This window comes from Limanda limanda, chromosome 13 (assembly GCF_963576545.1).
Source record: "Limanda limanda chromosome 13, fLimLim1.1, whole genome shotgun sequence".
NCBI classification, from domain to species: Eukaryota; Metazoa; Chordata; class Actinopteri; order Pleuronectiformes; family Pleuronectidae; genus Limanda; species Limanda limanda.
This window is the reverse complement of record NC_083648.1, coordinates 2,668,180-2,692,429: the sequence shown is the minus strand read 5'-3', so window position 1 is coordinate 2,692,429 and position 24,250 is coordinate 2,668,180. Positions and strand designations below refer to the sequence as shown.

General features: G+C 42.3%; 1 protein-coding gene across 1 annotated transcript in view; it reads right to left on the bottom strand.

The window, feature by feature from the left end:
* LOC133017781 (receptor-type tyrosine-protein phosphatase N2-like) overlaps window positions 1-23,315 on the bottom strand; it is a gene marked incomplete at its 5' end in the record, with an annotated part of 140,385 nt that extends 117,070 nt beyond the window's left edge. Inside the window, 6 exons of the mRNA XM_061083968.1 lie at window positions 7,365-7,749; window positions 10,085-10,232; window positions 10,375-10,489; window positions 13,518-13,631; window positions 17,791-17,841; window positions 23,252-23,315. Of these exons, the coding sequence (XP_060939951.1) occupies window positions 7,365-7,749; window positions 10,085-10,232; window positions 10,375-10,489; window positions 13,518-13,631; window positions 17,791-17,841; window positions 23,252-23,315 (877 nt within the window). The remainder of the gene's footprint in view (window positions 1-7,364; window positions 7,750-10,084; window positions 10,233-10,374; window positions 10,490-13,517; window positions 13,632-17,790; window positions 17,842-23,251) is intronic.
* Window positions 23,316-24,250: the final 935 nt, after the last annotated feature.

Here is a 24,250-nt window from a genome sequence, read left to right as displayed (position 1 = left end):
GAGACAATAAAAACAACAGCAGCCTTGGTTGTCTGATAAAATGCTCAAACAACATGTTGACAAACAAAGATTAGAGTTCAAATAAAAGTACAGTATGGTCATCCACCCATTCACACACACAGGAGCACTATCTCTATCACGCATCATTGATACACTGCCAGCACAGCCGTCAGGGGCCTTGTGGGGTTCAGTATCCTGCCCAAGGACACTTCTGCTCACAGAGTGGGGGGGACGGGGGGTCGGACCACCAACCTACTGCTCAGAGGACGACCTGCTCGTTGTGTTTCTTCTGGTTGTTTTCTGAACACCGATGTACAAAGATGGCATCTTAATTTGTTACTTTGAGGACTGAGAGTTCACGATCTCTGTTGATTAGTTTGGATTAAACAAAGAAAAGAGCAGGTCGGCTTCAGTCACGTCCATGTGGACAAAGAACGTATGTGATCCTTTGTTAAATGGTAAAACCTATTTCAAGCTTGGAACACTGGTTTGGCTCAGGAAGATGTTCTGAAATTGTCACAAATCACCCATCGGAGTTTGCTAGATTTGTGAGGAAAATGCGATACTGCAGTTTTAATTATTGAAATAAAGTTTAGTTTTACCCTCTCTATCATAGTTAAAGGATGTTATCAATCAATCAATCAATCAAATTTTATTTGTATAGCCCACATTCACAAATAACAATTCGTCTCATGGGGCTTTAACATTGTGTGACATCCTCTGTCCTTAACCCTCAACAAGAGTAAGGAAAAACTACTAAAAACCCTTTTCACAGGTAAAAATATGTAGAAACCTCAGAGAGAGCCACATGTGAGGATCCGTCTCCCAGGACGGACAGAAGTGCAATAGATGTCAGGTGTAAGAAAACATCATCAGGATTTTTAGCAGCATCCATTAGGCTAAACATATTTCAATACTATGTGTCAGGCAGTCCCGCTGCAATCACAGTCTCTGGCCAGCAGCAAGACCACGATCCAGCATCAGGATGGATCCACTACAGTCCACAGTCATTGTCCACCGCCGCCAGTTAGAATCCATTATCAGCTGCCGCCTCGGTCGTGGTCCCTCATCATCCGATGCCAACGCGACAAAGGATCCTCCATTACAACGACGATCAGCTGGCACGATATTAGAGAAACTAGACTGACCCCACGCAGCGATTTGTGATGTTATCTCAGGACCCCCGTATGAAGTAACCAAGCATTTTTTTAACCCTCTGTATCTCTATCACGCATCATTGATACACTGCCAGCACAGCCGTCAGGGGCCTTGTGGGGTTCAGTATCCTGCCCAAGGACACTTCTGCTCACGGAATGGGGGGGACGGGGGGTCGGACCACCAACCTACTGCTCAGAGGACGACCTGCTCATTGTGTTTCTTCTGGTTGTTTTCTGAACACCGATGCACAACGATGGCATCTTAATTTGTTACTTTGAGGACTGAGAGTTCACGATCTCTGTTGATTAGTTTGGATTAAATCAAGAAAAGAGCAGGTCGGCTTCAGTCACATCCATGTGGACAAAGAACGTGTGTGATCCTTTGTTATATGGTAAAACCTATTTCAATCTTGGAACACTGGTTTGGCTCAGGAAGATGTTCTGAAATATACCAGTTGTCACACATCAAAGGAGTTTGCTAAAATCTTGAGGAAAATATAATACTGCAGTTTTTATAGTTGAATCAAAGTTTAGTTTCAAGGGGCAGATCCAGGATCTAGAATTTTTTTTCATGGGAATGCATAGTTCCAGATGATGAGGGGCTCTATTGAGGACCATCCGACTTTATCAATGTTTTAACAAATAAAAGAGTAAAATGAAAATAAAATGAGGAATAAAGTCATCAACAACCCAAAGGTGTCAACATGTATTATACAACTCAAATCAAATCTAAGTTTGAATCCAGGTTTCATTGTAAAGTGCTGCTCCTCTTACTGTAATGTGGAAAAGCTTGATAACCCTCCACCTTCTTCATACTTTGAAACACACCAAGCTCTGTTTTTTCTCCATTTGTTTCCTCGTCCTCTTCCCTTCACATCACAACTTGGAGATGAACCAACATGTGGTGATGTGCCCGAGCTGACAGGAGCTCATAGTGACACTTCTAACACAGAGCGACTCAGACAGTCATTATCACTGAGAGGGGAGATGATGCAGAAAGAATTCGATTATTTTTCTCCCGGTTGTTGGTTTGGTTTGTTGGCTGGTTGGATCCAGATTGTTTTTTGTATCACTTCTAAACGGTTAAACATTTTAAAACTATTTTCCAAGGAATGAAAGATTAAAAAACTAAAATCAGGCATCTGTAGCAGACTCTTCTCTAATATGACACAGTTTGTCTATGTTTTCTAATGTAACTGAAATTGAGGAACAACGTCACCAACAAACCCCGAGTTGTTTTACCAATTTTTTTTATAAAGTGCTGCTCCTCTTACTGGAATCTGGAAAAACTTGATAAGCCTTTGTCTTTGTACACACCCAGTTCTATTTTGTCCATATATATCCTCATTCTCTTCACATCACATGTACATTTAAAGGATTGGTGGAACCAACAAGGCTGAAGTGCCAGAGCTGACAGACCTCGTTCACTGCAGAGACACAGACCGGAGCTCAAACTAACACAGTGAAACTCATCTGTCATTGGTGATAGTCACTGAGGAAGGAAATGGCGCAGAGAGAATTTCAGCTGGACCAGGAAAGATTCTGATGTTCGATCTGTGAGGATCTACTGAAGGATCCGGTGACTACTGTCTGTGGACACAACTACTGCAGGAGCTGTATTAACACCCACTGGGACAAAGAGGAGGAGAGAGGAAGCTACAGCTGTCCTCAGTGTGGACAGACCTTAACACCGAGACCTGTCCTGGAGAAAAACACCATGGCAGCTGCTTTAGCGGAGGAGCTGAAGAACTTAGAACTCCATGATGCACCAGAAAGGACTGAGAGGCCAGGAGAGCCCAGGCTGCCACAACCAGAGCCAGAGCCAGAGCCAGAGCCAGAGCCAGAGCCAGAGCCAGAGCCAGAGCCAGAGCCAGAGCCAGAGCCAGAGCCAGAGCCAGAGCCAGAGCCAGAGCCAGAGCCAGAGCTAACGTCAGAGTCAGAGTCAGAGTCAGAGCCAGAGTCAGAGTCAGAGTCAGAGTCAGAGTCAGAGCCAGAGCCAGAGCCAGAGCCAGAGCCAGAGCCAGAGCCAGAGCCAGAGCCAGAACGAAGGACCAGAGCTAACTTCTTAAGACATAAACAGATATTCAAATTCGATCCAAACACAGCACACAGATTTCTGTTATTTTCTAAGCGAAACAGAAAAGTAACATGTAAGAAGAGTTCACAACAGACTAATGGTCCTCACGAACTTAGATTCACTAATAGGTGTCAGGTCCTGAGTAGCAAGCCTCTGAAACCACCTTGTTACTGGGAGGTGGAGGTGGGGGGGGTAGACGTAGTTGGTGTAGCAGTCACAGGCGAGAAAATCAGCAGAGTAGGGAAATCAAAAATATGTAGATTTGGATTCTATGATAAATCGGCTATGGTACTTTGTAATGGAAACAGTCATGACATTGTTTATGGAGGGATAAAGAAGCCAAAGCCAGGTCTTCAGCCCGCCAAAGTAGGAGTGTATCACGTAGAAGGTGTTGTGGAGTTCTACAGCGTCGTCTCTGACACCATGACTCTCCTCCACACGTTCAAAATCCATTTCACTGACCCTCTCTATGCTGGAGTTTGGGTTTATAATCATGAATCCACAGCTGAGTTCTGTAATCTCAATTAGACTCGAGTCATTAAAAGCAGTGATTTAGATTCTGGGTTTAAATCTTTAACTTCTTTTGTCTCCATGTTTGTTGATCAAAGTTCGTCGTGGTGACGTTTCTGCTCCGCACAGAGATCAGCTGTTAATCAAACACTGACCTTCCTTTATCACACATATTTAGTTCTCACTTTGTAAAGACAGAAATCTATAATTACATTGACATGAATGTGTTTGAAATAACTAATGTTGCTGTTGTTTTCTAAATCTATGTTGAAATCAGGTTGTGTGATGTTTTAGAACCTGTGTAGATCCTGATCCTCATCAATGAGATGATTATTTGTTCTTTTCTTTTCCACATGTGAGATGGAGGTGAAACAAACTGAGTGTGTGTTCATGATCTCACTGAACAAGAGTCACTGAACAGACTTTACTGATGAAATGTGTGAACAATTAGAATAAAAAATAATGTTGCTTAATGTGTTTTTTCTTCTTCTCTTTATTTATGAGTGTGGTCTTTAAAGGACACATATTATGCCCATTTTACCGCAGTTGATATGGTATGGTATGGACTCTTCTCTAATATGACACAGTTTGTCTATGTTTTCAAATGTAACTGAAATTGAGGAACAAAGTCATCAACAAACCCAGAGTTGTTTTACCAGTTCTTTTTTGTAAAGTGCTGCTCCTCTTACTGGAATCTGCAAAAGCTTGATAAGCCTTTGTCTTCGTACACACCCAGTTCTATTCTGTCCAACTATTTCCTCATTCTCTTCCCATCACATGTACATTTCAAAGATGGGTGGAACCAACAAGGCTAAAGCGTCAGAGCTAACAGACCTCATTCACTGCAGATACACAGACCGGAGCTCAAACTAACACAGTGAAACTCATCTGTCTTTGGTGATAGTCACTGAGGAATGAAATGGAGCAGCAAGAAAATCAACTGGACAGAGAAAGATTCTGCTGTTCGATCTGTCTGGATCTACTGAAGGATCCGGTGACTACTGGCTGTGGACACAGCTACTGTAAGAGCTGTATTAACACCCACTGGGACAATGGGGAGGAGAGAGGAAGCTACAGCTGTCCTCAGTGTAGACAGACCTTCACACCGAGGCCTGTCCTGGAGAAAAACACCATGTTAGCTGATTCACTGGAGGAGCTGAAGAAGACTGGACTCCAAGCCGCTCCTGCTGATCACTGCTATGCTGGACCTGAAGATGTGGCCTGTGATGTCTGTACTGGGAGAAAACTGAACGCCTTCAAGTCCTGTTTGAATTGTTTGGCCTCTTATTGTGAAAAACACCTCCAGCCTCATCTTCAGTCAGCTCCATTGAAGAAGCACAAGCTGGTGGAGCCCTCGGAGAAGCTCCAGGACAACATCTGCTCTCGTCACGACGAGGTGAGGAAGATGTTCTGCCGCACTGATCAGCAGTGTATCTGTTATCTCTGCTCTGTGGATGAACATAAAGACCACGACACAGTTACAGCTGCAGCAGAAAGGACTGAGAGGCAGAGAGAGCTCGGGCTGAGGAGACAAACAATCCAGCAGAGAGTCCAGGACACAGAGAAAGACGTGAAGCTGCTTCAACAGGAGGAGGAGGCCGTCAATGGCTCTGCTGATAAAGCAGTGGAGGACAGTGAGGAGATCTTCACTGAGCTGATCCGTCTGCTGGAGAAAATAAGCTCTGATGTGGAGCAGCAGATCAGATCCCAGCAGGAAACTGAAGTGAGTCGAGTCAGAGAGCTTCAGGAAAGACTGGAGCAGGAGATCACTGAGCTGAAGAGGAAAGACCATGAACTGAAGCAGCTCTCAGACACAGAGGATCACAACCAGTTTCTACACAACTACCCCTCACTGTCACCACTCAGTGAATCTACACACTCATCCAGCTTCAGGATCTGTCCTCTGAGGAACTTTGAGGACGTGACAGCAGCTGTGTCACAGGTCGGAGATCGACTACAGGACATTCTGAGTGAGACAGGGACAGAGATTTTACAGATTGTGTCTCAAGTGGATGTTTTACTGCCACAACCAGAGTCAGAGACCAGATCTGACTTCTTAAAATATTCACAGGAAATCACACTGGATCCAAACACAGCACACAAACGTCTGTTATTATCTGAGGGAAACAGACAAGTAATACATACGAGTAACAAACGGTCTTATTCTGATCACCCAGACAGATTCACTGGTTTGCCTCAGGTCCTGAGTAGAGAGAATCTGACTGGACGTTGTTACTGGGAAGTGGAGATGAGAGGAGGAGTTGGTGTAGCAGTCGCATACAAGAATATCAGCAGAGCAGGAAGCTCACATGAATGTAGATTTGGATTCAATGATAAATCTTGGTCATTATCTACTGATGGAAGCAGATATTACTTTTATTACAACAGCATCATGACTCTAGTGTCAGGTCCTGTGTCCTTCAGAGTAGGAGTGTACCTGGATCACAGTGCAGGTGTTCTGTCCTTCTACAGCGTCTCTGACACCATGACTCTCCTCCACAGAGTCCAGACCACATTCACTCAGCCTCTCTATGTTGGAGTTAGGTTTCATTGTTATGGATCCACAGCTGAGTTCTGTTAACTCAATTAGACTTGAGTCATTACCGTCCTTTATCACACGTATTTAGTTTTCACTTTGTAAAGTCAGAAATCTATAATTACACTGACATGAACGTGTTTAAAATATCTAAAGTTGCTGTTGTTTTCTAAATCAAAGTAGAAATCAGGTTGTGTGATGTTTTAGAACCTGTGTTGATCATGATCCTCATCAATGAGATGATTCTTTGTTCTTTTCTTTTCCACATGTGAGATGGAGGTGAAACAAACTGAGTGTGTGTTCATGAACTCACTGAACAAGAGTCACTGAACAGACTTTACTGATGAAATGTGTGGACAATTTGAATAAAAAATAATGTTGCTTAATGTGTTTTTTCTTCTTCTCTGTATTTATGAGTGTGGTCTTTCACTTTGAGATCGAGACTTATTGATTTCACAACAAATGTCATAATGCTCTCTTTCAAAACCCTGAGCTCCAGCTTCAGTTCTTCTCCTCCTCATGTTGTATTTTGTGAATATTCATTCAAAGCTCTCAATCCAAATATTGCCTTAATAAAGCATTTAAATTCTATTGATCAGTGTTAAGAAAATTCAGATAAACTCCATCAGACACCAGCCAGATGCATCATATCTCTCAGGAAATGGTAGAGACCAAAAACAGAACAAAAATTTAAATCTAATAAAGAGTAATTTTTTTATCCATGGAAGCAGATGATGGGGTATGATAAAAAAGCTAATAAATAGACTGCAGTGAAGCAGTTTATATCCAGTAGGTCTTGTAAGCTTTAAACCCAAACTTCCGTTGAATACTTCAAATGTAGACACAACAGGAACACAACACCCAAACTTCAGATGACAGTTTTTGAAAGTAAATGAGTGAAATTCAAATGTATGTGAATCAAATCCTCTGTGTTTTCAACATTCAGAGTTAAGGATAGAAGATGTGTTAGTCTGAGAGCGCTGGAGGAGGAGCTCGACTTGCCAGTGAACGACGTGTGTTGCCTGATCTACAGCTGAGCTCTACGTCTCAGTATAAACACACCGAGTTTCTTAAAAACACGTACCGTCCACAGACGAGAGCGGCTCCTTGACTGAAGCCCCTTGAGTCCTCCCCGTCTTCAGGAGCCTGGAAGTCGATGTCTCTTTTCTGAGCCCAGGGTTTTCTACTCCGCCGCCGAAGGAGGGCCTCGGGCGAGACGAGGGGGCCCCGGGCTCCTCTGGGCCCCCCCCACCAGCGTGCAGTGACAGACGCCCAGAGAGATACCGCCTCAGGGCGCCCAGGAGAAGCTCGCCCTCCGATTGGGTGGCTGGGCGCTGGTCAACGAGAGGCCTCTGCTTCTCCAGGGGTTGGCGAGATGAGAGGGAGTAGAAGCTGGAGGGAGAGGAGCTCTGAGTCTGGGCCTTGGGGCGATGAGCGTCTGCAGGGAAGCCTGACTGGAAACGGTCACTCTGAAAGAGGGAAGACAAGCGCTGGTATTCACAGCAACAGTTTGTCCATTTGGATTTAAAAAGATCACTTTGCTCCAGAGAGGGAGATAAACCTGGAATCGATATTCAGATCAAAAGGTGTTTGTAAAGGCCAGAGCAGAAAATTGGACCCTGGTAGTATCCGCATAGGAAATAATTGTCTGCTAATTGACTAATATAACAACAATGACGTTCAGAAGCTAAATGTAAACACGGCCACAGCGTAAAATACTTTTCTTTATGAAAACATTAACTCTGAGTTTATGGGTCGTCCAAGTCCCCAACTGGTTTCAGCGCTGTTGTTCTGAAGCCTCATCATTTTATCCGGCTCCATCTTGAATTTTTAAAACCTAAAGTAATATATTTGGAGGGAACGTGGGGGTGGAGCCACACTGAGAGCTGGAGGACACTGCCCGCCCATCTACACCTGCAACCTGCACCCATTGGACGGTACCAGCTGTCAATCACACTGTGGTATCCACCCCCCAACACATCCGGTGCTTTATGGTCTGTTTGACTCTAAATGATCATAATTCAATTTTAATAAAACCTCAGACGATTGCAGAACTTAAAACTAGAGACTGAGACAGAAACTCCTTCAGAAAACTTTACTGACGTACATCATAGAGTTCTATAGAAACTGATTTCTTTTAAAACAAGTGGAGTCATGAATATGTCGCAACCACTTTACTTTCAATTGTATAAAATGATTTATATATAAAATAGTTATATGAAAGCTTTCTTGATCCGTATAATAAAAAATATTTACTTCAGGACTTTTTTCTTCTGTTATGTTTTCCCCCCTGTCCGATTATTTGTCGGTGTTTATAGCACAATGCTCTGACTCTGACATTTTAAATAACTTTCAAACAAAATAATGAATCTCAAATGTGTGTAAATGCGGTTTTGTACTTATATATATATATTTTAGTTTTCTTGCTTGTTTTTAATATATAGATTTTTTGTACTGTCCACTCCAGCAGCACAAGAACACTTTCATACTGACACTGAGACAATCACTGTTTTCTGTACCATAGGGTCAGACCCATTCCTGTATCTGTAATATGTTCTCCCTATGTTTCTGTGTTTTATGTATGTATGTGGGTGAGGTGTATAAGTGTATAAATGTATAAGCTACTGGATGACCTAAATTTCCCACGGGATTAATAAAGTATCCATCTATCCATCTATCCATCTATCTATCTATCTATCTTATCTATCTATCTATCTATCTATCTATCTATCTATCTATCTATCTATCTATCTATCTATCTATCTATCTATCTATCTATCTATCTGTTGAGACAATGGATATACTGTGTGTAAGTTTAGAGATAATGCTTAGTGAGAGCAGTTCAGTGCCGGCTCCACACGTTGCTTCAGAGACTTTAATTCAACATTTGAACAAAATAATTGTTGACATGACAATAAAGCCAATTTTTGAAAAACAAGTTATTAATCCAATTATGCCGTCATATTAGCATATCCATCGGCTGCGATAAAAGCAAATTGTCCATTAACGCCCACCTGGGAGCAGAGAGAAGCTACAAGCCGGAGCAACGGTAGAATTATCATAACAATTCGCACCCTCCAGAACCCCTTATCCTCCTGTTCCTTCTTTTTGTTTCCACCAAACCTGGAGCCCCGGAGCCTGGGCCACAGGCTCCACGTGGTCTCTGGTACAATCCCCCAGCAGCGGGGGGGGGGAGCGGCCTGTGCGGTCGGGGCGTTAGGAACCGGCGCTCACATGGAGACTCATTAATTACAGCTGTGAACTCCTGAACCCTCCGCTGGTATAATTTGGCTTTCCACGGTCACGCTGGGAAAAGTCATCGGTCAGGACGGAGCAGCAAGAGCAGAGCGACAGCGAGGGAGGACACCGGACCCCCTGCTGTGAAGGTGTGCCAGTCTTTGTGGGAGTTTTTTATAGGACTGGGTACTTGTTTGAACATGCGCGGGTGTGTACTGCATGTGTGTGTGTGTGTGTGCACTTTCTTCTTAGACAGAGGCAGGTGCACTGTGAACGGAGGGGGGGGGGCTACATGCAGATGCAGGGGTAAAGAACAGAAGCCCTGACTCCTCCTCCATTTAAAACTGGGAACAAGAGGAGATGAACCGTTAAAAATATACTCCTGATCCAATTGCGTGACATAAGATGATTGAGCAGGAATGAGGTGAGGAACATTGTTATAGGCATCTTAAACATCTTTTAAAACCGTTTTAATATCACATCAGAAACTAAGCTCAGAAAATCCTGCAAAGACACAACCAGCACAGAGACCCGGAGATGCAAAGTGAGCTCCCAGGATCCCCTCACCTTGCCGGGGGGGCCGCTCAGGCTGGCGGAGGACAGCGTCTCCGGGAGGAGGCCGAGACGCTGAAGGTACGACTGCAGGTTCCTGCTGAGCTCCACCTCCACCGGCTTCACCCTCTGGTCCACCGGGTCCATGGCCTCAGCTACCGGCCTGGGAACAACACGCAAGAGATGGAGATGAACAACCACTCGAGTTCTGTCTCAACCGATACGGATCAGACAGGATCCGGTGACCCGTGGTGGGAGAGCAACAGAACAGAACCAGTGAAGATTCAAGCAGGAGGACGTCTGACCTGGCGTTGCTTTTGTAGACAGGTCCGCTCTGCTGCGGCCTGCAGGGAATCCTCCTCAGCTTGGACAGCTCCTTGGACAGAACCTGCTGGGTGGTGTCGTCCTGCCAGGTCAACCCTGAAGACAGAAGCAAAGGGAAGCTTTAAAACCGCATCAGAACACACTAATTACACAAAAACATATCCAGGGGTTGTTTCGAAGTGTAGCAGGGAGTATCCGAGTCTCCAATTAACCCAACGCTAATTTGCATGACTGTTAGATGGTCGGAGGAAGGCAGAGAAAAACATGCAATACTCTGTATATTCTTTGTATATATAAGTCTATATACACATATTTATACATGTGTACATGTTATAATTATTATTATTATATTACTATTACTATTATTATTATATATACTGTTGCTGACATTATTACTATATACTGCTATTATATTGGTATAATTACTATACTATATATACTGTACTATTTTTATATACTGTCTAACAATAACCTTACCATCATATCATCAGTACTATTACCATCATCTTGCCAATGCACCTTATCTACCTATTTATCTTGTGCTTCTGTTTTTTATTCTTTCTACCTCAATATTTTTTATTTTATTCTATTGTATTGTATTTTATTGTATTCAAATATACCGGCTGCTATGACGACTTAATTTCCCTTTGGGGATGAATAAAGTTATCTATCTATCTATCTATCTATCTATCTATCTATCTATCTATCTATCTATCTATCTATCTATCTATCTATCTATCTATCTATGAATCTATCAAACTTCACGTAGAAAGTTTACGAGTTAGAAGACAGGTTCTGTATCTCTTTTCTTCCGGGTTACAGTTTCATCCCCTGGTTGTTAAACTGTCTCTGCACCAGAAGTCAAACGGACATTCTGGTGAGTTTACTGGAGTTGGTGAAGTGAATAGCGTCAGCAGCAACAGCCACACGCGTCTGTTTCTTATGCTCAACATGCATCCAAACACGGCGCCCTGGCAACCGGCCAGAGGAGCAGGCGCCGGCACCAGATGGGGGGGGGCGGAACTAAATGTTTTCAGGAAATATGGCCGCAAAGCACAACGTGAACCGAGGCAGTCGGCAGATGAGTGACGATGTCATGGAAAGACCGAAGTAGTGCAGGCTCCAGATGTGATGTCACAGACGCAGACTTGAAGATAAGAAGGGAAGCGTCACCGCTGCTCGGCCGGCTGTCAACACTCGAGTTTTTCAGGAGGAAGAGACGCTCGGAGGAGAGGAAAGAGACACACTGAAGAACAGTTTTAAAGCTCACAGGTTAAGAGAAGTCATGCTGAACTCTAACCTTAAGCCAGAGAGACTGGAGGTGAACAACAGACATTTGGATTCCCACGTTCACTCCAGATAGTTTCAGGAAACTCTAGAGAGCAGCTCAAGTTCGGTGGAAACTGGTTTACAATTTACCAACAAACAGAAATGAGTTAAAAAACCGAGGTTAAAATAAGAATGAAACTTCCCTTATGATATCAAACATTTTAACAGTGGGGACGTGATAGGATTTTATGGAATCTGGGTCCTGCTGAAACCCACATCTGATCTATTTAGGTTTCAGGAATTCAGGAACAACAAAAGTTTAATGTTATTTGATATTCAAGAAACAGAACTCGGAGAGTGACATCCAAAAATCTAAAATTATAGTTATTGTAAATCATATGTTCAATATTCTTTACGCCGCACATTAACTGGTAAGAGAAAGATAATCAAACACCTTTTAAAACTATGGTCCAACAAGACCTGCCGCTGCTTTAATCTGATGTTGGATCAGTAATAACAGAAAAGTCAACGTGCACTTCGGCCTCTGAATCTGATCGTTAAAGAAAGTTTCAGTCCGTGACGCCGTCTGTAGATTCCTGCAAAATGAATTATGACCCCGACTGCCGCCAATCAGATGTACACTTCTCTCTAACAGCTGCACGGCGAGTCAGGCCAGCTCTCGCCATCAAAGAGCCATAAACGGGTCCTTTAACAACAGCCATGGCGGCTGGGAAAATGGGCGCTAGGGACGGGTGAACAGACGGCGTCTGACACTGCAGGTTAATAAACGTTAATCCACCGGGATATTCACGCTTCTCACAGACTGAACCGAGCTGGACGAAGATGCAACTTTCAATCCAGAGAGAGCAACAGAAAATGAGCTTCATCCACGAGATGACCAATAATACAGAGAGGAGGTCAGAGGTCAGAGGTCAGGAAACCCGTCTTGTTGATGTTGATGATGAAAATGGAGGAAATTCTCTCAACTGGCCGATGGGCTGTTCTCACAGATCTCTGCCTCCCTCTAGTGACACACTACGATAACAGCAGCTTGTTTCACCAGGAGATTTCACTCAGGTTATAAACACATGAAATTCAAATCCTTTCTAACGTTGTGAGTTCAGGATATTATCTCCACTTTCCTCTGAAGAAGTGTTTTCTACTGTTGGCTTGAAAATAAAACAACAGCTTCATCCTTCAAGCATGTTCAGTCTGTAGAAGTTATTTCAACCAAAGACTGAACGTGTGTTTTATCCAGGATTCATTTCTGTTGTGAATCAGTCTGTAAACTCAGGATCTGTCTCCAGGTAGAAGAAGACGTCCCTTCAGTTGAGCACATTAAACTTCACTGTAGCTACGGGTAGAACAACTTTAATCCGTTATAATATTTCTGCTGAAGGAGTTCAAATGAATGCAGAGCCAAATAAAAGACTGGATGCAGCAGATTAAAATATCCTTTCATAAAGGAGTCAGACTTCTTCAGTCGCTGAGCAGACACGTTCAACAATGTGCAGCTGAGATCATGTGGATTCAAATCACGAGTTTCTTTAATAATTTTAGATCTTGAGAAGACGCTGAATGACGCTCATGCAGCTTTGAAACCAAAAGACAAACTTATTATTATTAAATAACTAAATTTCATATACACACACATAGGTATACATTTGATTTCATGTAACTGCTAAATGCTGTTATCATACTTCTGCTAAACTCTCTTCCATAATCGTTGACCCACTCGTGTCTGTTTGTTGATTGGTTTGTTTTACTGGTTGTTTGCTAAGGTCACACATAACTCGGACGTTAATAACTCATATTCATTAAATATGCACATTGGAGACGTGTGCAGGAGACTGACCTCGGTTGGACAGCTTCTCCAGCAGCTTCCTGAAGCGTTGCACTACGGACGTGGAGACGTCGTAGGTGTAAACCTCTCTCACCGGAACAGAGTGACACCTCCCGAACACGCCATCTGTGAACACGCAGAACACACACTTTATGAAATGCTAACAAACACAAAATATTACAGTTTGGCTGTTATTATTATGCATCAGCAAAATAATTTATGCCCATTTATGACTGAGCATGGATCCGTGTCACACAGAGTTAGGCCAGTGGGAGGATGATTCCAGGACGGATAGAAACTTTCCCATTAATGCAGACAAATAATAAACATTTCTAATCTGTTGGTGTTTAATCTGAGTAACAACAACCACTCATAATCAAGTAATTGGTTTATAGCGGCATAAACTGTAAAGAGTGGTCGAAGGATCTTGAGCTGAAAGTGGTGATTAAATATATTACAAGTAAAAATCATTCATGTGTGAACTCGTTATGTATGAAAATAACCTGTTTGTGTATTTATGCGAAATAAAAAAGTTATTGAAGTTGTTTAATCTATTAAAATGCATCATATTTTATATCTGAGCTTGAATTACATTTATATTTAAAATAATAAATGTGGTGGAATAAAAAGTTTAAATATGTCGATAAATGTATTAGGTCACTGTGTAAATACTGAAGTGTTGCTATGCCACAATAACGTGGTGTCCATTCTAATCCTCCTACATGTTTGTGGTTGTTCTCTCACTTGATGTCTGCATGTGTGAGTGTGTACATGGGAGAGTGTGTGTTTGTTGTGTTGCGTAACGACACTCCTACATCCTAATTCAGGCCTCTCGTTTTTAAATAGCCGCCGCGTCACTGTGGTCGTCAAACAAACGGCGAGCTCCATTTAACGGGCGGCTGAGGATGACCAGCGGCTGGTCCACGCTGACGTCAACTCACATCTTTCACTCGGGGCCAAATTCTGTTGCTTTACAAATGAGTCAGGGGACGGGGATGTGTCTCCCAGAAGCAACAACTTGAATTATCCCTCATAATTACACTTTACTTGCATAAATCTGCAATTTCCACGACCACGGGCCTTTAATTCAGAGCCAGACGCGTCTTCTCTGTGATTAATGTTCCAGATTAGAGCAGAATGAGGATTCATGAGGCCGTTCTCTGAAGCACAGGGTGTGTTAAGATGGAGGATGGAGCGACAATGTGCTGACCAGTGTGTTGTTGTTGTTGTTGTGTGTCGTGAAAGTAAGTGGGTGAAAGGCCTAAACACCCGGGGACACCTGGATCACATCCGAAGATGTTGTCACTAAGAACCAATAGATATCGTTAGGGACTTTCAAAGTTGTTATGAGTTATTGTGTCTGACATGCAGGTAGTTTTGTGTGTCTGTCTCTTTGACTGTTCTGGATAAAAACATCTCAATGGATGTCTCGCCTCTGGGGACCAGGACAAGTTCGTCCCTCCCAGATGAAACTCGCCGAGATCAGTGGATTCTGGCATCTAGGCTGCGTTCACCAGCCTGACCAGTGGGGGCGCTGTCTCGCTGTGGCTCTCATCGCAGACCTTCTTCGTTCAGCATATCTCAAACATCTTATATGATTTAGCTATAACTGCCAGAAACCCAAAGTACAGGATAAATGACACAAACATCGTCAATTATTTCTTCATCTATAGTGAAATTCACTGAAAATATCACTCAGGAGAAGTTCAGGGTTTAAAACTAAACCGAACACATTGTAAACTTTCAGCCAAATCCTGCACTGAGATTTTAAAACAGAGACTTTAAAAGCTTCGATCAACCCCAAATACGTTTGAATATTTGCTACTACCTGCAAGATCTGCACGGTTTCCTCCTTCTCGCTTGCTGAGGGTTGATCGAAGCTTTTATATATATATTTTAAAGTATATATATATATATATATATATATATATATAAGAGTGACTCATGGATAGACTCAGACCTTTACTCTTTGTGATGTGACAACTGTTGCAGTTCAGGAGACAACGTGCGACTGGGCTCAGACGAGTAATGGCCCGTTTACTGCTGCTCCTCTATAGAGCCTGTTGCCATGGTGATGTGTGTCTAGTGCCTTTTTGTCCCTCACAGCTCATCAAGGGGAAGCATGGTGTGTGTGTGTGTGTGTGTGTGTGTGTGTGTGTGTGTGTGTGTGTGTGTGTGTGTGTGTTGTTAGGGGTAGGCATGTGAAGCAACATGAGGCCCGTTACTGGATGTGTTGACCTGTTTGACCCATAGTTTATCAGCCCTGAAGATTCAGCACCTTGTTCGATCTGAAGTAAATAAACCGTTTCCGGGTGTTTCCCTCCCGCGTCACACTCATCATCGTTCTGCAGGGATCCAGGTTCACACACCACAGACACACACACACACACACACAGAATCTAAAAACTGTTTTCATTCCACTGCTTATGGATGGATAATTATCAATTTCATGGGTCAAGTATTTGTTTGACTCCTTTTGTTTGTTTTTTACCATTTGACCAGCGTCAACCAGCCAGAAACAAGTTCAATCTTTATGATACGACCGAATGATTCCATAATTAGAACAAATTTGATGTTAAACTGTAAAACTACACAATAAAAAAAGGTTATTCTCTGGTGTTTATCATGGTGTGAATGTTTTCTTGTAAAATTTCGCAGGCCCGATGTTTATACACACTCTGTATTCAGCACAGGAACAACCCTTATCTACAGCACACATTGGGCAGGAATCAGCTCGACTTAACGAAGGTCAATTAAAGTGGAACTGGACCCGTAGTCTCTTCCATGCTGAGTCAGCTCCTTCAACATGAGCCCCATTACAGCTCTGTCGGTAAAACCAGGGGACCCAATCAGCGGCTACACAAGTAATCAGTAATTAGTAATTACTACTTTATTACACGAGTACTCACTAATTCACTAGTACATTACTCGAGGTCACCTGAAGCTACACGGTCGTCTGAGCTCAGCTAAAAAATGTAATTAGACGAGGATATAATCTTGTATTTTCGCTGCACCAGACGCGGGATTAGATTACGGGGAACATTTCCAAAAGGACGCCGCCAAGACAGGAAATGACCAAGATAATAAAATCAAAACAGACACACACTACCTGGAATTACACACCTGCTAACACACTGCCCTAATGAGAGGCTGCGACAGATGATCGAGTTCTGTCGCAGCTCCGTCTTTGACCTAAAGGTCGATTAGTGAAGTCTGATCTGCACAAACAAGAGTTTCCCACCAAACACAAGATCGGTGAGCCGGTCATCATCCATCTCACCGAGTGGAGACACCGATTTTAAACAGTGTGAAGAACAAATGCAACTTCTCTGTTTTGATTCTAGGTTGATTCTCAGCAGGTGTTTCCTTCACCCTGGAGGCCGGAAGGGGTATTATTTAGTTGTGAGTGTGTTTAACTACACAACACAGAAGTGTGAATCTACATATTATCACATATAATAAAGTGGCTGCAGTGTAGACCCTGCGTCCTCCATTTGAGCAGATGGGACATGGTCATTTTAGGTCGTTCATTTGCTTTCAAGTATTTTGGCTGATTTAAAAGACAGCTTACCTGTAACTGCTCTCATTTAATATTATTAATGTATTTATATAGCAAGGAGAGTGATTGCACTATATTGGAAAAATGTAGAACCACCATCACTGGCAATATGGAAGAAGGAGTTGATGACTTGTCTTGGACTGGAGAGATTGACATTCATTGTTAAAGGTAAACAGGAGGAGTTTGCTTGTATTTAGGAATCATTTATGTCATTTTTGACCAATGAAACGGATAAACACTGACTGAACAACAGGTTATGAAATTATCCTGCTTTTTTTTTCTTATTTTTATTTTTATTTATTTATTTATTTTATTTTTTACTCCATTAGTTTGATGTCTGTTGTCATTGTCCATTTTATTTATTTATTTATTCTATGTCTGTGTGAATGAGTGGCTGTTCGAGGGGATGTAAATGAAAATGTTTGTAAATTCTGCATAAAGTTTGATATGCACTTCAATAAAAAATATTGTTAAAAAAAAAAATTAATGTATTGTGCCACGTCACAAACGGCAAATACAAATTAAAAGGATTCAGTTCAACCATTCTCATAAACTGATCTTTATGATTTTAATTTGGATCTTTGAACTGCGCACGTGAGCAACTTTATATATAATAATTCACAGTAAAAAATAGTCCCTGTGAATACACTTAAATATGTGTTATTATGATATTGTGTGGATTCTGATAAAGCTTTGTTGAATGCGTGTGTGGTTTAAGTCTCTTACCGTTCACACAGATCTCATATGGTGAACACAGCTCGCTCTCAAACAGGCAACCTGTCGGAGAAACACAAAAACAACCGGCTGGTTAACACAACACAATCAAATCTCCCAGTACCTCACTCCCCCACCACCACTGTAACCAGTATTAAGCTTCTGTCGCCATACAAGTACTACTCAGTACTTCTATTACTAATGTACTAGTGCAAACACTGTATATCGTACTTGCTCTAATGCTTCTGGCAGCATGAAGCTTAAAGTGTTTATTTAGCCAATGTACTAATGTTGACAGCAATCAATTGCATTTATAATACACATGCACTCAGGTGGGGGTAAACACACACACACAGACACACACACACATTAGGAAAACACTCCAGGGACTTCAACAGGCAGGATGCTTTGTGAAACGATGGGGGATGCTGTAACCATGGCAACCCGTGCCTGTGGCTGAGTGCCGCTCGTCCCACACGGAGATGACACTGTCTCTAATGAGGACGCGTCCGGGCGAAGTCGAGTGAGAATCTCTCAAAGACGGATCTGTTTGCATCTGTGGAAGGAGAAGCTGCAACCGGAGCCTCGTGCAGAAACATGGAATCTAGATATGATGTTTACAAAATCTCCAGAGTTTCTTTACAGCAGCTTCATGCAGCGTTTGGGCCAATTTCCTCAAAGAAAGAAAAATAAACAAGCGACAAAGAGAATACGCAGACGCTTATAACTAAAGGGATTCATTACATAATCGTACAAAATGCTGCACGATGATTTATTATCCATCAATTGTAAAATATGTTTACAGACGATTCCAATTGTTTGGCTAACTATTTATATCTCTGGCATTGCATTAGTGTTTTTTTACAAACTCTTTTCTCATCTTATTCTACAGAACAATGCCACGTGCACTCTCTCATGTGTGGAGACATTTCACCTCATCCAATGTAGAAGGAAAGGCTGTGTACATTTGCAAATACTGTGCAAAGACCTATGTTAAGAATGACACAACGATGCAGAAGCATATAGTCAAGTGCCCAAAGTTTCCTCAGGGCTCAAATCAGCCTATGACACAACTAAATGTTAAACGTTAATTCCCGTATATTCCTGTGTATTCCCGTTAATTCCCATGGAAAGTTTCCAAGTTTGAATATTCCCGGAATTTTGCAACCCTATTCACAAATCACAGTTTGTCTCATTATCTCATCAGCCTATGACACAACAAAATGTTTATATTTATGTCTGTATATGAAAAGATAAATACAGTTAGTATAAATTATCCACAACATTTCCAGTTTATTCCCGTATATTCTGTTTATTCCCGTTAATTCCCGTTAATTCCCATGGAAAGTTTCCAACTTTAAATATTCCCGGAATTTTGCAATCCTATGCATCGTCAATATCAACCTGGTTCATTCTTATTTGTATTTTGTCAGCATGGGGGACTCGTGTATTAGGAGATGCTCCACATATAAAATGGGTATTAGTCGTTAGCATTCGTTTTAATATCAAAACATTCAAATCAGTTCCACAGGTTTCTGATTGACCTTCGACAGTGAGGTTGTGGCTTCAGGATCTTTTGGTTTCCACAGTTTTCGAAGCTCTACAAACACCACGATTCATTCATTCAGCCATAAAGTATAACCTACATTCTGTGAAGTTATTGTTGCTAAAGTTCCTAAAACAACCTTTACTGTCACATGACGTGATGTACAGAGGATTTAGAGAGGAGACTTTCTTCCAGTTCCCGTTCTCCAGTTAGAACGGGAGGACGTAGGTTTGGACTTCTGCTTCCACCCTGAGTTTTAACTCTCCGGTTTCCTCCCTCCAGACAGGAAGCAGTATTTCACTGTGGCCGGACGCCAGGTCGGCGACTCGGGACGCGAGGAATTTCAATCAGCTTCACCCTGTGAGCAAAGAGCAGCGTCCAGGCTGTGGCCTTTAACGCCTCCTGGGCCATAATGCTCCCAGACTGGAAGCGGCACTACATTTCCCACAATGCCATCTGGCTGTTTGCCTACTGCTCCCGAGGGCCAATGATTAAACTGAGAGAGCAGAGTCACCTTCAAAGATACGAGCAGCTTGTATAAACTTGTGTGTGTGTGTGTGTCCATAGACTTCGAGATCATGTCGTAATATTACAGGAATATTCAATCAAACTTTATTCATACGGGACCTGTCACGCAGGTTAGAGCAGTTCAAAGTAATTAAAGGATGATTGACGACATGATAATAAGACAAACAAGAGCAAAGAAAAGAAACAATCGAAACAAAAAAAGTATTTGAGACTAATCCTTCGTACTTCTGGAGCGTGGACTTCTGTCTCCATTACAAACCCCCCCCCCCCCTCACCCCTCTGACCTTTCCGGTTTTCCACCACACAATGTTATCTGTGCCGGCGTGTTGACACTTCAGGACAGACGATAAGAAGCCGGAGTCGCAGACCAGAGGAAAAGCACCGAGCCTTTTCAAATGGTTCCCGTCCCTGGGCTTTTAGTTTTAGTTTGTGTTGTGGCTGAATCACTTTCAGCTGTTTTCCCATGACTGATAAAAAAGGGAGTTTCTAATTAACTTAGTGTGTGTGTGTGTGTGTGTGAGACATGCTTTCTGTTGTGTACCATGCATTCAGTGTTTCCTTTTGTGTATTAAGACGACGACAATCCAATTTGTTCGGGCGTCAGCTCCGACAGAAATGATCGATCACAGCGAATCAGAGAAGCACAAACCAGGGATTTGCAGCATTTGATCATTTTGATTCTGCTGCAGCTCAGCTAAATGAAATCCACTTCTCCAACAGGAGGTGTGTGTGCGAACAGCCCGGCCCTAAAACTGGAAGTAATCTCTCTTTGTCTTTCCCCTCTGTCTCCATCACCTCCTCTCTCATCCCTGTATCCCCTTCCTCTCCTCCTCCTCCTCCTCTCCTCCAGTCCTCTCATTGTTCAGAGACGCAGAACTGATCCGTCCATCTGCCTTTGTGTTCACAGCGTTTCTTTAACTGTAGATCTGGAAATCTAACACAACCGGGGCATCGTTTTGGTTTCTAAGCTTTGACGACACAAGCGAAACCACCGGCTGCTTTCACACCTGCACCTCCTCCACTGGTTCCCTGGAGGAGGAGGTGCGAGTGTGACGTGTCAGAGTGAGAGCCTCCGGAGTTTAAAGTCTTAAAGTCTGGAGAAAGTCTGGAGATTCTGTGACATAACTGCACCCGTGTTAACTGCACCTTACGCACATTATTTTAAAACGTTAGCAAACACAAGCAGAACTGACAACACGCTGATGTCACACACACAGACACGCCCGTCTTCCAACGAATCAGAGACGAGTACAGGTAGACACAGCCACGCTTGTATCAAGACCGATGAATAATTCTCTGAGAAATCCACAAACAAGTTTCAGTCTCTGTTTCCACCTGTTGTTACGTTTGCCTGCGAGAAACCAAAGCTGCAAACATGATTTTGTCTCTTTTGTCCCTTTAATAGAATTATGCTTTGTTAAATGTTTCATTCAATCTCATTAGTTCACAGATATCAAACACAAATCCAGCTCGTGTTCGGCATCGTTCTCCATTCAATATTGACTAAAAAACATAAAACAGACAAGTATAGTGACGTTTAATTAGTGTTGATTGGGTCAGTTTTTCATTCATTCATGTTATTAACATTATAAAGATGTGACTGTATTGATTATTTATGTTTCCTGTTATTCACCTTTCCCTCCATGTCCATACAGGTGCAAACACAGGAAGTGGCTAAACACTTCCTGTGTTTGCACCTGTATGGACATCAGCAGGGAGGGGGGGTCACTGGTGGGTTCTTGTCGTTATTAACATGCTTTATTTTTGGTGGACAGAGTTTTTCAATCTGCTGAATATAAACAAAACACGTCTGGACAGGCATTTTTTAAAATTTGATTAAGATAGAAAACTGTCTGCCGCCTGTTTCCAGGAGGGGCGTGGCTATAAAACATAGACTGGCTATAAACAGATTCCAGCCACGTGCACGTAGCAGTAATGTTTGATGCGTTCGTACGAGTCGAGTTTTGTTCTGTGGAGCCGAGGGAACAGTTGTTTGTTCAGGTCTTTGGACGTTCAGGTGGATAATCTGCTCGTGGAGACACAGAACAAACACAAGGTCCTGGTCGGAGCTAATGAGATCAAAGAACCTTCAGGAGAACGTGTGTCTTCGTGTTCTGTCTCCGCAGCTCCGTGCTCTCTGTTGGTTTACTGCTCGTCTCATCGTACTCACTGTCTGCTGGTTATATAATGTGCAGGAGGAAGAGGAAGAGGAGGAGGAAGAGGTGGAGGCGGAGGTCTGGACCCTCTCAGCACCTGCTTCTTCCTCCTCGTCCTCCGGCTCTCACCCTCCTCTGCATCAGTCGTCTCCATCGCAAACCAGTGGGCGAATATCGTGTGTCGGCTATTTATAGACTCTGTGCATGAGAGATGTTAATGTGTACAGTCACACACACATGCACACGCATACACACACACACACACACACACACACACACGCACACAGTCAATAGCTGCCTCTGTCAGGAACAGGAGAAACTGGAGAAGCTCATTTTTCATTGTTTTGCATTGATGTCATCAGAGACTGTGTGTGTGTGTGTGTGTGTGTGTGTGTGTGTGTGTGTGTGTGTGTGTGTGTGTGTGTGTGTAAACAACGTTCACACACACACGTCTGTTCGTCACTGTTTGATTTCATACGCTGTTGTAAAATCACAATTTGAAATCTGCTCCTGAGTAGTTTGAATATTTACTTTTGTTTAAGCAGTTTCTTCAATGATCTATTAAGCATTTATTTATTTAAGTTTCATTTTACAATTGTTTTTAACTTATAAACATTCATATATCATTGAATATATATCAATAAATATATTGCATATTGAACATTTACATACATATTCAAGCTAGTATTCAAATACAACTATTAGTATTTAGTATATTGAATAATCAGATTTGTATTTTGTAAATATCATTCTTGAATTATTTTAAATTGCAACTCTCTTCTTTTCTTATTACACAATTAAATGGATTTACATTTACTTTACATTTTCTAATAAAGTAATTATGAATCAATACTATATTTTTTCATATCACCTGTTGTATTTTTTTCTGTAATTAATTCCTGATTCCATCAGTTAGATTTTCCCTATTTTCAATATATCCTACAAGCCTAGTATTATTTTACAACGTGTATTTATTTTCATGTTGTGTGTATTGTTTATTTATTTCCTGCAGATTTTATGAAGCAGTTTTTGAAACTGATATAAATAACAGGTCGCGGTCGCTCATTTTGAATCTTTTGTAGAGTTTTATTCCTCCGGGTTTAACCGTTTTCTCTCCCGGGAACAAAGCGTCTGATTTCCAGGTGAATTCTCGGCTCAGACGTACAAACCTCCGGAGCTCCGGCTGCAAAATGGCTGAGGAGCATCAGCTCGGTTCAAAGAGGAGAATCATCCTGGTACTCACCGAGTCTCCGCTCGGAGGAGGAGGAGCGGCTCAGGGAGGCGAGGAGGAGCAGGAGGCGCAGGATGGAGGAGCAGGAGGAGGAGGAGGAGGAGGAGGAAGGATTCATGTCTCTTCTGGTTCTATTCTCCCCGGTGTTAAAAGGCCATTTCTTCCAGGGGGGTGTTGGTTGGTCCTCCTACCCGGTCGCAGTGGGCCCTCAGCGGCTGGAGGAGGAGGAGGAGAGCCGGTCCCTGGATGGATGTACGAGGAGGAGGAGGAGGAGGAGGAGGATGCAGATCTTCCTCCTGCTGCTGCTGCACACTGTCAATGACACTGTTGTTAGGTACCTCACTTCCGGTGAAGACTTCGAAAGTAAAATACCCATAAACTAACCTGCGATTGTGGAGAATTAATAATAACAAAAACAACCACAACGAGAATTCCTTCAGAATACGTACATTTTCACCACTTTCTAACTTTCTGCAAATTTTGGTAAGAATTTGAGCATGTTAAAGCCCTCAAAAAGCCAATTCATTTGCCTGAATAATAATAAAAATAATCCTTACAATTTCAAAAGGGTCTCACCTGACCTTTGATCAGTGCTCGGGCCCTAATAATACATATAACACTGGGAATAAGAATAGAAATACCTTTTAACAGAAAATGACAAGTGCTACACAGGAAATGGTTAAAACACAAAGTACTACAAAAAAAACCCTAATGTTTAAAATGCAAAGTGCACATTTTTTATCTGATCTCAGTTCAAGCTGTGACGCAGAACATCAAGCACCTTTAATGATGCTTTTATTGTGACGGTTACTTCCGTCTTAAGGGTGAAGTTTCGCTAGCTTGATGGATTCAGGAAGCTCAGATTCAGCTCTGGCGCCACCTTCAGGTGCTTTCGGGAAAGAAATCATGTTGTGAAATAAATGGGAGTAAAATAAAGATTATTTCACTTCGATAAATCTCAAATTTAAGAGATGCATCACTATTATCAAAATGACGCAGAACTTATTTATC